General features: G+C 44.4%; 2 protein-coding genes across 5 annotated transcripts; one reads left to right on the forward strand and one right to left on the reverse strand.

The window, feature by feature from the left end:
• Positions 1-551: 551 nt before the first annotated feature.
• On the reverse strand, positions 552-4,817 carry LOC120066106 (zinc finger CCCH domain-containing protein 4-like). Of its 3 annotated transcripts, none has more exons than XM_039017229.1 (5): positions 3,056-3,250; positions 2,788-2,904; positions 2,494-2,608; positions 2,131-2,257; positions 552-1,758 (listed from the first exon to the last, which is right to left on the reverse strand). In XM_039017229.1, the coding sequence occupies exons 2-5, from the start codon at positions 2,872-2,874 to the stop codon at positions 1,437-1,439; spliced, it is 651 nt and encodes a 216-aa protein (XP_038873157.1). In that variant the 5' UTR covers positions 2,875-2,904; positions 3,056-3,250; the 3' UTR covers positions 552-1,436. The 3 variants fall into 3 exon arrangements, 1 of the variants encoding a protein (XP_038873157.1); XR_005478738.1 differs by lacking the exons at positions 552-1,758; positions 2,131-2,257; positions 2,494-2,608 and adding exons at positions 3,427-3,613; positions 4,068-4,199; positions 4,698-4,817 and having other exon boundaries at positions 2,793-2,904; positions 3,071-3,338; XR_005478739.1 differs by lacking the exons at positions 552-1,758; positions 2,131-2,257; positions 2,494-2,608 and adding exons at positions 3,427-3,613; positions 4,068-4,199; positions 4,698-4,817 and having other exon boundaries at positions 2,793-2,924; positions 3,071-3,338.
• A 466-nt stretch (positions 4,818-5,283) lies between these two features.
• LOC120066097 (group XIIB secretory phospholipase A2-like protein) lies at positions 5,284-8,252 on the forward strand. 2 transcript variants are annotated; one of them, XM_039017215.1, is made up of 4 exons: positions 5,284-5,668; positions 6,622-6,698; positions 7,413-7,578; positions 7,919-8,252. In XM_039017215.1, exons 1-4 carry the CDS (start codon positions 5,413-5,415, stop codon positions 8,035-8,037), a joined length of 618 nt encoding a protein of 205 aa, XP_038873143.1. In that variant the 5' UTR covers positions 5,284-5,412; the 3' UTR covers positions 8,038-8,252. The 2 variants fall into 2 exon arrangements, with proteins under 2 accessions (XP_038873143.1, XP_038873133.1); XM_039017205.1 differs by having other exon boundaries at positions 5,287-5,668; positions 6,622-6,710.
• The last annotated feature ends 4,644 nt before the right edge of the window (positions 8,253-12,896 follow it).

Raw genomic sequence — 12,896 nt, forward strand, 5'->3', positions numbered from 1 at the left:
AGTAATATAGTTGCATTTCCCGCAAAGGGACATTTAAAGTATTGTATTGAGTAAAGCAGGCCCTTACCGGTGAGCGGTGTTGGGTCTGGCACCTCCGGTTTATGCACGACTATTGGGGGATAAGGCCGGGTCTGTGTTGGAGGGTCAGGGAGGGTTGTCTGGCTGATGGGGCCTTCAAAGAGGCTGCGAAAGGGTTTTCCCCACTGGCTTCTGAGTCTCAAGCATAGCCTCAACTGAATCAGAAGCTGGTCTGTTACAACCAGTGAAATTTCTAGGGTGATCTGGTTGGGTCTGTGTTGGATGGCCGGGAGTGGAGGTCTGTGTGAGGGGGCCGGCAAAGAGGCTACGGAATGGTTTTTCCATGGACTTCTGGAACTCACTGACAGCCTCAACTGAGGATGTCCGTCTCTTGCAGACTGGAAGAGGCTCAGAAGACCGAATGGGGTCTGGAGGACCAAATGCAGTTCTGGGGGGATTTGGTTGCATCTGTCTGGGAGGGTCAGGGAGGGTTGTCTGGCTGATGGGGCCTGCAAAGAGGCTAAGGAAGGGGTTTTTCATGGGCTTTTTAGAAGCTGGTGCCTTACAACCTGGGGAGTTTAGGGAGTGTGAGGGAGGTTCGAGAGTGGTCTGGCTGATGGTTCCTGCAAAAAGGCTGCAGAAGGGGTTTTCCACAGGCTTATAGGGCTCAAGCACAGCCGTAACATAACACGAAGCCGGCCTTTTACAGCCTGCAGGAGGAGCAGAATCTGAAGGACCAAATGTAGTGCTAGGGGAATCTGGTTGGGTCTGTGTGGGATGTTGGGGAAATGTCTGGCTGATGGGGCCTGCAAAGAGGCTGCTGAAGAATGGCTTCAAAGGTTTAGGAGATCCAAGCACAGCTTTAGCTGAATAATAAGCCGGCCTCTTATAGACTGAAGGATGATCAGGGGGCCGAGTGGAGTCTGGAGGATTTAATGTAGTGCTAGGACGATCTAGTTGTGTCTGTATATCAGGGTGGCGAGAGAACTGGGTGATGGGGCCTGCAACAAGGCTGCCGACGGGGTTATCCACAGGCTTGTGGGACTTTAGAACAGCCATAACTGAATAAGAAGCTAGTCCCTTACATCCTGGGGTGTTGATGGGCGAATTAGCAGAGTTCTGTATGAGAGGTGTAGTGGAGGTCTGGCTGATCGTCCCTGCAAAGAGACTGCAAAAGGGGTTTTTCACTGGCTTCTGGGCCGTAGAGAAAGCCTCAACTGAATAAGAAGCCTTCCTCTTATTCAGACGAGGATTAGACGAACTAACGGGATCTGGAGAAACGAATGTAGTGCTGGGGGGATCTGATTGGATCTGTGTGGGGATTGTGAAGGGTTTTTCTACAGGCTTCTGGAATCCAAAGCACAGCTTCGACTGAATAAGGAACATTTCTCTTGCCGCATGTAGAGTTTAGGGGTGGATCACGAGGGTGGATAGAGTCTGGAGGAACTAATGTAGTTGTGGGGGGGATCTGGTTGGGTCTGTGAGGTCTGGCTGATAGAGGCTGCCAAGAAGCTGCGGAAGGGTTTTTCCAGGGGCCTATGGGACCCAAGCACAGCCTCAACTGAATAAGAAACCGGTTCCTTAAAGCCAGAGTTTGGGGGAGGATCAGGAGACTGAACGGACTCTGTAGGAGGGGCAATTTCCTTCTCCACGACCACAGCTGACACTTCATTCTGACACACGGGGGTACTTTCCTCAGCATGTGGCTCAGAGGGGCATGAGCTGTTGTAAAAGTTTGGCCTGAAATCCAGACAAATGTAGCCAATCAATAAAACACTAATGAATAACGTTGATTTACTATCAAGTGTAAAATGTAAAGCTCAACCACATACATACACTACCATGCTAACATACCAATGTGGTGCGGGGGCCTTTCTATTCTAATACACCACTGTGGTGCGGGGGGCTTACTATTCTAATACATTACTGTGGTGTGGGCTAGTAAAACAAGGAAAATACTCCAGCGTGAGGACATTTCTCAGGTTCCGATGAGGACTTAAGCTATTATAAGCTTAGGGTTTAGGGTTACAATTAGGATTAAGGGCTAGGGAAAATGAATGAAAATACATTTTCGGTCCCCACAAGGACAGTAAAAGAAACGTGTGCACTTGCATTCTTAACCTTAGGGGATTCAGGAATATGTCAATGACAGGCTTTGTCTCCTCAGCTGTCGCCGAATCCTTTGTGACCACTGGCTCCTCCATGGATGGAGGATGGAAGAACTTGCAGGGGAAACTCTGTGGGTACTTGGTCAAGGAAATAAAGAAAAAACATCTGCATCTACCCCTACGGCAGCCATTTTGTTGTTAAGTTATTATTTTGTGATCAAATTTGAAGTTTTTCACAAACAAGAGGTAGAAGGACAGATACACAAGGAAACAGTACTAAAAACAGAGTACAGTCATTTCCCCCCCTCACCCACCCAGTGGCAACCACTACATAAGGGACATTTAGAATAAGCTGAGAAAAGGATATTGTGCATGTATATGCAGCTCTCTCCTTTCGAACAGGATTCCTGGACGTAGAATTTACACACTTTGTTGATCGAGTAGTTGACGTCCAGAGCATGTTCTAGCTGGCAGTCATCACCCTGCAAAACAAAATAAGTTGTTGGGGTCTCTATACAAATGGGTCAGGCCACTGACAGTATTTACTGTAAAAGTCAACATAAACATACCTGACTATCATTTCAATATATTGGGTTTAGGTTCAATGACAAGTGCCCATTAATATTGTTACAATTTCTAATCATAAAATTCAGAAACCTGCCTTGATGCACTTTCCCCTGAGGAAATGTCGACAGATTAACCTTCCGTCAATCTCCAAACCATTCTGGTCTTTGAATTCCTTTGTCATGTTCTTCTTCCCCTTTCCAGTCAAAGTTTCCTGGAAGAGGTTGGAATCAGCTGTGAAAATGTATATTAGACTGAAATCATTGACTTGGGAACCTTTGCTGTAACCGAGCACATCGTAAAGCTACCAATGACATTTCTATGGATATTGACAAGGAAGTATGTATGATTTCATTTTGAATTACCAGTGTTAAACGTACATCATTTGGGAACTGTCGTCCACCTCTACGTGACCGGTCAGTGCCTCGCTTTGACCAATCCCCTCTTCTGAGAAAACCGCCCCTCGTCACAGCCCCGGCCTCTATTGCGCCACTCTCCAACCGTTGGAACCACCTCCACCCCTGTTGGAACCACCTCCACCCCTGTTGGAGAAGTTTCCCCCTCTGCCCTGGTTGTCAAGTCTCTGCTGCTGAGGCTCCCGTCCTTTCTTCTCGTTTACACCTTGAACATCCTTGTTCTGATCAGGATCTGTGGAACAAATTAAATTAAAATCCTACACTCCTTTTAAAGTCTGAATGCATTGTTAATAGTAAAGGGTTAATCCATAAAAACCCACCCTTCTCTGTAGCATGACCTGGGGATGCACCCTCCTTGCTATCACTGTAGAAGTCCAGGTCTCTACTGAAGTCAAAGCCTGGTTGCTCGAAATCACACTTCACCATGTTGTAGTCTCGGGCCACAGAGTCAAAGTCTTTATAAGATTGTGATGGGCATTTATGAAGCTTACTTTTCTTGGCCTGCTCCTGCAGAAAAACACAAAAAGTGTAACGTTATAACATAAAATCAAAAGGAAAGGGGCAATACCAAATGGTAATGATTTGTGGCCTATTTCTATACCAACTTTTTAATCTACAGTAGGGCTCGCCAACCACGTTCCTGGAGAGCTACCGCCCTGTAGGTTGTCACCCCAACCGTAATCTGGCGCAGCTCAATCTAATAATTAGCTGGTTGATAAACTGAATCAGGTTAGTTACAACTGGGATAGGAGCGAAAACCTACAGGAGAGTATCGCTCCAGGAACAGGGTTGGAGAGGCCTGATCTACAGGTATGTGGTGTGCAATTCGCCTAGTAGTATAAAGCACTGCACAAACGCAAGATAGGCCCATGTTAGTTAGGCTTATGTCAATGTTTAGCAAAAAAACTTCTCCATTCTGAATTGTCCTATTCAGCATCTGTTTAGTACATGACAAGTTCACCTGTTGGTCCCCTTTTTCCTCTTCCTGGGGCCACTCTGTTGACCCCTTTGCAATGGCCACTTTCTGGACTGGGCATCCCTTTCGTTCTCCTCCAGTTTAACTGGTTCTAGTTGCCTTTCATCCCTTTGAAATCTGAGAAATTGGATACAATCAATTCTCACAGTTGGCTATGTACTCCAATTCAAAGCTGAAACACTTGACTAAGTTAGTTAGCTAGTTACATTAATCCAGCATAGTATAAGAGAGACAGTAGAAATATTTACTACTTGTACACTGTTGTGTCGGGTAGGCCTACTCGTCTCCTCAAAATAAAAATGAGTTATTATTCATTCATGACCCCTACAAAATGTGTCTAGGTCATAGTTATATATTGCAGTAGCTAGCCAGGTAGCTTGCTAACGGCTTAAAACAGTAGCTAGCCAATGTAGTGCCAATGCTCACTGCAGACAACTTTGCATGTGCGTGTTGGCTCGTGCACCTGCACCACTCTATCTTGACGCTCGCGCACTTCACTTGCAAACGGTTCGTCTTGTTAGATGAGCGAACAGCACAAATATGTTTCCATGACAAGTACTCCCAAAATATAATTTCGATTACGAAGCCAGTGTTATCACCAAACAAACAACTCACCAGAGAACCTTATGTACTTTCTGTATTGATTTGTTGTTCATAAAAAAAACATGAGTAACACACAACAAAAAAATCACCAAAGAACGACATGACGTTTTCCTTGCTTACTTCCGAGCACGTGTGCACTACGTCGCCGCCTACGTGCCACTGCCAACTGCGTTCCTTCGGGAGTGGTACTGATCGAAGTGCACGTTCTTCAGCACACTAGAACATGTTGAAAGATAATTATCAGTCGTATTCATGACACCATTAAGTCTCTGGGCCAAGCTTTGCCTATGTTATCTTTGAATTTGTTGAATAAGTCATGTCTAGTAATGCAGTGCATTGATTATTTTTCTAACCATCATTTGTGTGAAGTACAATTAGTTAGTTGACTGTTTCATGCCATAATCACCAGTCTATTGTCATAGTCAAAACACTGAGACCAATATGATTACAATGAAGCACATTAGCATTACTAACAGATAAATATAGCACACCTTGGGCACCTTTAAAACATAAATACAATCTAGATAGGAGCTGACCTTCGTTCCTCCACAGTGGAGGCTGTCCCGGTGTCTAGCTCAAAGTCCAGGTCTGGGTGCCGGTTGACGCGACAGAGTGAGTTGTCTTGTTCCCTCTCTCTGTGTTTGTGCTTCTCTCATTCATCCAGCTGAACTCTGTGGATCATCAACGCTGTGTCCCTAGCTGTCCCTTCGCTTCTCTGAACCTCAATATGACACACTGGGCCTCCCTTGCTCTCCTTCTGGTTTTGGGCCTCTCCATCCAGGGGACCCTCTCCCAGGACGCTGAGGAACCTGCACCAGTGGACCCAAGCCAGGCCCCTGTCGACCCCTCCCAGGCAGAGGATGAGGACGAGTGGGGACTGAACTCCGTTAGGGGAGGCTTTGAAGCCGTCAATGGATACTTTGACTCCATGCTGGAGCTTATGGGCGGACGCGATGGAGTGTGCCAGTACCGCTGTCGATATGGTAAGAACATGATCAACTCCTCTGGCTAGCCTATCATACATGTATCATATGCGTGGCATGCCAACGATAGTCAGAGGAGTTAGCTAAACAAGCCCATCTAGATCTAGACCAGGCTTGTGATTAGTTAGCCGAGATATTCTGTTTTGTACAGAACGCTTCCATGTGATCCTAAATTCAAATTGTGTAATGATTATCCGGCAGGTAGAGATCCATTATAGATTAGGGAGATGGTACACAATGGAGATAATTCTGAAGTCTTAACACATCATGTTAAAGCCATTCAAACTCTTAAATGCAAGAACACCGTATAACTGATTAGGGAGAGCTTATACCTGGAATTAATTTGACATTACTAATAACCTTTATCACCTCACATCTGATAATGCACCTTAGTCAGTGGACTATGAGCAAGGAGAGATAGCTGGCAGAGCTGGCAGAGGTGTCATGAGGTAAAGTGTGAAATACTCAGCGATTCACAGCTAGGCTGTAGTCTTCACCATTGATATCGTATGTCCATGGACTTTACCTGTATTGACCATGGACCCTGTTTTGGTTACCACCATTTATGAACTGATAATCTTCCCCAACAACGTCTGTTGTCTGACATATAAGTTACGGACATCCAACCTCCCATTGGGCACACACTGGTTGAATCAACGTTGTTTCCACATCATGTCAATTAAATTATGTTGAACCAATGTGGATTAGACTTTGAATTGACATCTGTGCCCAGTGGGCTCCCTTTGCTGGGTTGGTCAATCAAGTGTGGATGGCGATCAAGGTTGGGTTCCGTTCCAGTTCAAGTCAATTCAGTCAATTTATGAAGTAAACAGAAATTCCAGTTCCTATTTTCCTCATTGGATTTTAAAAACATAAAAGTGGAATTAAAATATTCCTCATGGCATTTCTTGAGTTGAAGGGAACTGATGTCTCTAACATTCTTTCTACCTCAGGTAAAGCTGCTCTTCCTCGCCCTGACTACCAGATGCAGGAGCCCAACGGATGCAGTGCCTACTTCCTAGGCCTTCCGGTACCCAATAGTGTATGCATATATAGATTATTGGAAACACACGCGCACACACACATTAATGCTCAGCGAAACATTTCCACAATCAAGTATTTTTATAGAACGCAAATCAAAATAGTACATTGGTCATACAACTCCAATAATATACAGATTGAACAGTACACATTCACTGAGTTTACAAAACATTAGGAACACTATGATCCATTATTGATGTCACTTGTTAAATCCACTTCAATCAGTGTAGATGAAGGGGAGGAGGCAGGTTAAAGAAGGATTTTTAAGCTTTGAGACAATTGAGCTATGGATTGTTTATGAGTGCTTTTCAGACCGGGAATGGGCAAGACAAAAGATGTAAGTGCCTTTGAACAGGGTATGAGTACTAGGTGCCTGGCGCACTGGTTTGAGTGTGTCAAGAACTGCAATGCTGCCGGGTTTTTAAACACTCAACAGTTTCCTGTGTGTATCAAGAATAGTCCACCACTCAAAGGACATCCAGCCAACTTGAGCATTGGAGTCATCATGGGCCAGCATTCCTATGGGACGCTTTCGACACCTTGTAGAGTCCATGCCCGACAAATGGAGGCTGTTTTGAGGGCAAAAGGTGGTGCAACTCAATATTAGGAAGGTGTTCTTAATGTTTTGTACACTCAGTGTATAACACCATCATAGCGCACATGCACACTCACTCACTCACCATCCTTGTCCTGTTCCATAAAGGTTGATCTGGGTATCCCTGCCATGACTAAGTGCTGCAACCAGCTGGATATGTGTTACGACACCTGCGGCTCCAACAAGTACCGCTGCGACTCCAAGTTCCGCTGGTGTCTCCACAGCATCTGCTCTGACCTCAAGAAGAGCCTGGGCTTCATGTCAAAGGTCGAAGGTCAGTCAACCTGATGCAGTGTACATGGAAAGTTCCACAGTCTAACAAGTGTAGAAGCCGTCAAGCCCTTGATTCCTCAACTCTCTCTCAAAGTCCATTGCAGGAGGCTCCAACGTCCCTCCCCTCAAACTTTCTCCAATGAACTTTGAGGGGGTGCAAGGAATTAAGGAAACACCTAAGATCTGACAGCTTGTACACATTCATGCAGAGTCACAGATTACACCTACAGCCCTATACCTGAACTTCATTGCCCTTTTATCAGGCCTATTGATATTTTGCTCAAGATGTTTAAATAGGCCAGTAATTAACTCTCATCCCCATGTCCCTCTTTACCTTCTAGCCTGTGAGACGGTAGCAGACACCCTGTTCAACACAGTCTGGACTCTGGGCTGCAGGCCCTACATGAACAGCCAGAGGGAAGCCTGCCTCTGTGAAGGAGAGGAGAGGGATGAGCTTTAAATTAGGGTTATAGACACACACACACAGACAGCTCTCCTATTCACCAAGTAACATGGGATACGTCACTCCAAATGACTGCTGGAGATGCGACTTGGCTATTTGTGTAATTTATTTGGTGTGTTTTACTTGGTTTTGTTTAACAGAACAAGTGCTGTATATTTGCAACAACTGTTGGGTTTATTTTTTAAATCTGCAAAAAAACATGTACTACAATACAATCTTGTATTTGTCTTCTTGAGTTGTGGAAAATCTGAGAATGCCATGTGCTTCAGACTGCATCTCTTCCTGAAAACGGGGGAACACAGAATGCACACAAATCTGAAGTTTAAACTATAAACTATACAAATATACTGTACATGAACTTACAAAGATGACTGCCACACATTATCTTCTATTAAGTTCAAATGTGTTTTATGTCTCACCATAACTTAATTCATGATTTAAAAAAATGATTTGCCCCATTAGGTAGAAATGATACATTACTCCACACTTAGTCCTGAGATACAAAGACATCAGTTTATTGAGTTAAATATATACAACGTGAAACAGGACAGGTTCTATAGAAATTGAATCTTGGAATAAAAAAAGTCAGTTTCCTGGCTTTTATAACTAAAACAACCTCCTGGTACTGCCCATGCCATAATAACATAAAAGCAATCTGAACATACAGTACACTGAAAAGCTTCAATATGAATCCTCAAAGGATATGGCCAGAAGACAAATCCTAGGGTAGTAGTACTATACTGAACAAAAACGTAATAGCATCATGCAACAATTTCTAAGAGTTCATATAAGGAAATAAGTCAATTGAAATAAATTCATTAGGCCCTAACTGATGGATTTCACATGACTGGGCAGGGGTGTAGCCACAGCAAGGCCCAGGAAATCAGAAAGATTTTTCCCCCACAAAAGGGCTTTATTACAGACAAAAATGCTCCACAGCACCCCCCACGTTGTCTGCGGTTGTGAGGCCGGTTGGACGTACTGCTAAATTCTCTGGCAACAGCTCTGGTGGACATTCCTGCAGTCTGCATCCCAACTGCACGCTTCCTCAAAACTTCAGACATCTGTGGCATTGTGTTGTGTGACAAAACTGTACATTTTAAAGTGGCTTTTTATTGTCCTCTGTACAAGGTGCAACTGTGTAACGATCATGCTGTTTAATCAGCTTCTTTATATGACACAACTGTCAGGTGGATGGATTATCTTGGCAAAGGAGAAAAGCTCACTAACAAGGACGTAAACAAATGTGTGCACAAAACTCAGCACTTTACATGTTGCGTTTATATTTTTGTTCAGTGTAGAAATCTAGAAATATTCTGGTGGTAGAATGCAATCTGGTGGGAAAACGACCAAATTGTCATACTTGAGTAAAGATACCTTAATAGAAAATGACTCAAGTAAAAGTCACTCAATAAATACTACTTGAGTAAAAAGTCTTAAAAGTATTTGGGTTTTAAATATGCATAAGTATCAAAAGTAAATGTAATTGCTAAAATATACTTAAGTATCAAAAGTAAAAATTCGAATTCCTTATATTAAGCAAACCAGACGGCACAATGTGTTTTCTTAATTTACGGATAGCCAGGAGCACACTCCAAAACTCAGGCATAAATTACAAATGAAGCATGTTTTTAGTGAGTCCGTCAGATCAGAGGCAGTAGAGATGACCAGGGATGTTCTCTTGATAAGTGTGTGAATTAGACCATTTTCCTGTCCTTCTACGTATTCAAAATGTAAGTGCTTTTGGGGGTCAGGGAAAATGTATTGAGTAAAAAGTACATTATTTTTCTTTAGGAATGTAGTGAAGTAAATGTAAAAGTTGTCAAAAATATAAATAGTAAAGTACAGATACCCCAAAAATCTACTCATCGGCCAGTTTATTTGGTACACCACCCCATTTATCGATCCCATTTATGGATCGCTCTTACTGAAAGTGAGTCACGTGACTGTGACTCGCTATATAAAGCAGGCAGACAGGGATCAAGGCATTCAGTTACTGTTCGGTTGAACGTCAGAATTGGAAAAACGAGTGACCTAAGCGACTTTAAGCATTTTATGATCGTCGGTGCCAGACGCTCCTGTATCTCAGAAACGGCCACCTTCCTGGGCTTTTCACGCACAACAGTGTCTAGGGTTTACTGAGAATGGTGCGTCAAACAAAAAACATCCATTCTGTGGCAGTCCTGTGGGCGAAAACAGCCTGTTGATGAGAGAGTTCGAATGAGAATGGCAAGAATCGTGCAAGCTAACAGGCGGGCCACAAACAGACAAATAATGGCGCAGTACAGCAGTGGTGTGCCAAACAGCATCTCAGAACGCACAACTCGTCAATCCTTGTCACGGATGGGCTATTGCAGCAGACGACCACACCGGGTTCCACTCCTATCAGCTAAAAACAAGAAGAAGTGGCTCCAGTGGGCACGTGATCACCAAGACTAGACAATCGAGGAGTGGAAAAACATTGCCTGGAGCATGACAGCAAGTTCAGTTTACTTGAGTGGCCTGCGTAGTCCCCAGACCTCAACCCAATACAGCATCTTTGAGATGAGATGGAATGGGCTATTCGCAGCATGAATGTATCACTGTCCAATCTGCAGGAACTGCGTGATGCCATCGCGTCAGCATGAACCAACATCCCTGTGGAACGTTTCAGACAACTTGTAGAATGCCCCGAAAAAATCAGGCTGTTCTGGAGGAAAAGGAGGGTCTGACCCAGTATGTACCTAATAAACTGGCCAGTGTGTGTATATTAGATAAGGAGAATGTTAGCCAAACGGATGTCCACAGGGTCTGGATGGGTCAGCAGCAGGTTCGAGGGGGATGTGAGCTCATGACGCACTGTGAAGATCAGCAGAAAAGAAGACGTGTGATGAATGATTTGACAAGCGTGTTATTGCATAAGTGTCACAAATAAAATACTATGGGTATTATTAGTGACATCTTACTTTTTAAGGTGTGATATGAACACACATTCATTGATATGAAACATATGTTGTATTTCAAGCTGTTTTACCTACAACAGCCGCCCTTTCAGGTTATGTTGGGGCTTCTGTTGGGGCTTCTTTTAAATGTGTTGATCTCTGCTTCATCTTCAGGTTGAACTCGCCAAGCTGGGAAAAAATTACAGAATTATTGTCTTTAAAAAGGCTTTGTCATATTGATATATTATATCCTCACTATTTAATTAGTAGAAATCAAGAGGGACATATATCAAGGTTTTGGTGTTTCTGCCACTCTCTGTGGATGAAATGTATTAACATTTAGAATAGACGCAGACATGCATTCTCCATAGCCAATAGAAGACATCACAAGTTAGTGAAGTTCCTTCATAGCAAAGACAGTACTTTGATTCTTTAGAGCAAATGTAGTCTCGAACTCTAAATGTCACAAGACTTTTCCTTTAATTTCGCCTTCATCTCTTCGTCTGTCCTTTTCTGCTCGGTCTCCCAGTCAGGCTTTTTCTCAGCCTCTGGTTCGGAGGGCAAATAGGTCCGTTGCAGCCACATTCGCCACAGCGTCTGCAAACAGTCTCTGCCATTCTGTCAATGATTTGTCCTCTGCTTCTGGCTCTGTCTTGGGCTCTGGTTCAGAGGGGACCTCAAGGCCTTTTGCAAGCGCTTCCGCCAAACGCAATTTTCGCCTTGTCATATAGGTTCTGTTTACCCTCATGGATAAACCTTGGTTGTATATACCTCCTTTTTCTTCCAGTGTTTCCTCTTTTCTCCATTTTCTATTTTGGGATCCTGTTCTAGAGGGTGCCTCAGAATCCTTTGTAGCCACCGGAGGGACCACAGAATGCAGTTTCTCCCCTTCTATGACTGCTTCTCCTTCTGGCTCCTTCTTTGTACCTGGCTCAGAGGGGGGCTCCTTGGCAGCCACCTGAGGAGTTTCTTTAAGCAGCCTTAATTCTTGTATATTTTTGCGTTGCCTCTTTAGACGCGTGTTTATACTCAACTGGTTAAGTCCGACAGTCCAAGTCTGGGCCACACAGTCTCTATGTCCTGTTCAGGGATGAGTCTGTATCCTGCACTTGTACATCCATGTTTGTGAACTGGGGGTTTCCAGTGGCCTGTGTGTATGCCTGGAAAAACGTTTCTGAAGTGCCATTACAGTAATAAGGCGGGCAGTTGGGGTAGAGTGGATACACAAGGGGGTTAGGGAGGAGTGGCATGTTACCATGTGGCATTGTAGCAGGGGAAATGGTACCAGGGGGAAAGCTACACCTTGGAGGGAAGGTGCTGGCATAGTGGCTGCTGTGGTATGCCATGTACTTAGAGTACTGCACTGAGTAGGTCGCCATCAAAGATGCATGAGGGTGTGTGGGATCGTTGGAGTATGGGTAAAGCCCCAGGAAGCTTTCTTTGTCGCCATCCCAGTCTTTGCCTCGCTCCCACTATCTCTATATCTATCCAGGTCTCTGGTACTACAGCGTCTGTCTCTCTCTGATCTGTCCCAGTCTCTCTCTCTGTCCTGGTCTCTGGTGCTAGAGCGTCTGTCTCTCTCTCTGTTTCTCACAGATTGCCAACGTCTCTCTCTCTGTCCTGGTCTCTGGTGCTAGAGCATCTGTCTCTGTTTCTCTCAGATCTGCCCCCATCTCTCTCTCTCTGTCCTGGTCTCTGGTGCTAGAGCGTCTGTCTCTCTCTCTCTGTTTCTCTCAGATCTGCCCCTGTCTCTCTCTCTATCTTGGTCTCTGGTGCTAGAGCGTCTGTCTCTCTCTCTCTGTTTCTCTCAGATCTGCCCCCGTCTCTCTCTCTATCCTGGTCTCTGGTGCTAGAGCGTCTGTCTCTCTCTCTCTGTTTCTCTCAGATCTGCCCCCGTCTCTCTCTCTATCTTGGTCTCTGGTGCTAGAGCATCTG

This window comes from Salvelinus namaycush, chromosome 2 (genome assembly GCF_016432855.1).
Source record: "Salvelinus namaycush isolate Seneca chromosome 2, SaNama_1.0, whole genome shotgun sequence".
Taxonomy (NCBI): Eukaryota; Metazoa; Chordata; class Actinopteri; order Salmoniformes; family Salmonidae; genus Salvelinus; species Salvelinus namaycush.

Bases quoted from the DNA above. Each gene is read 5' to 3' on its own strand.
- LOC120066097 (XM_039017205.1), top strand. From the start codon at position 5,413: ATGACACACTGGGCCTCCCTTGCTCTCCTTCTGGTTTTGGGCCTCTCC. The intron at 6,711-7,412 runs GTATGCATATAT...TGTTCCATAAAG, and splicing joins GCCTTCCGGTACCCAATAGT to GTTGATCTGGGTATCCCTGC. The intron at 7,579-7,918 runs GTCAGTCAACCT...TTTACCTTCTAG, and splicing joins CTTCATGTCAAAGGTCGAAG to CCTGTGAGACGGTAGCAGAC.
- LOC120066106 (XM_039017229.1), bottom strand. From the start codon at position 2,874: ATGACAAAGGAATTCAAAGACCAGAATGGTTTGGAGATTGACGGAAGG. The intron at 2,609-2,787 runs GCAGGTTTCTGA...TTTGTTTTGCAG, and splicing joins TCAGGGGAAAGTGCATCAAG to GGTGATGACTGCCAGCTAGA. The intron at 2,258-2,493 runs ATATCCTTTTCT...CCAAGTACCCAC, and splicing joins GAGCTGCATATACATGCACA to AGAGTTTCCCCTGCAAGTTC.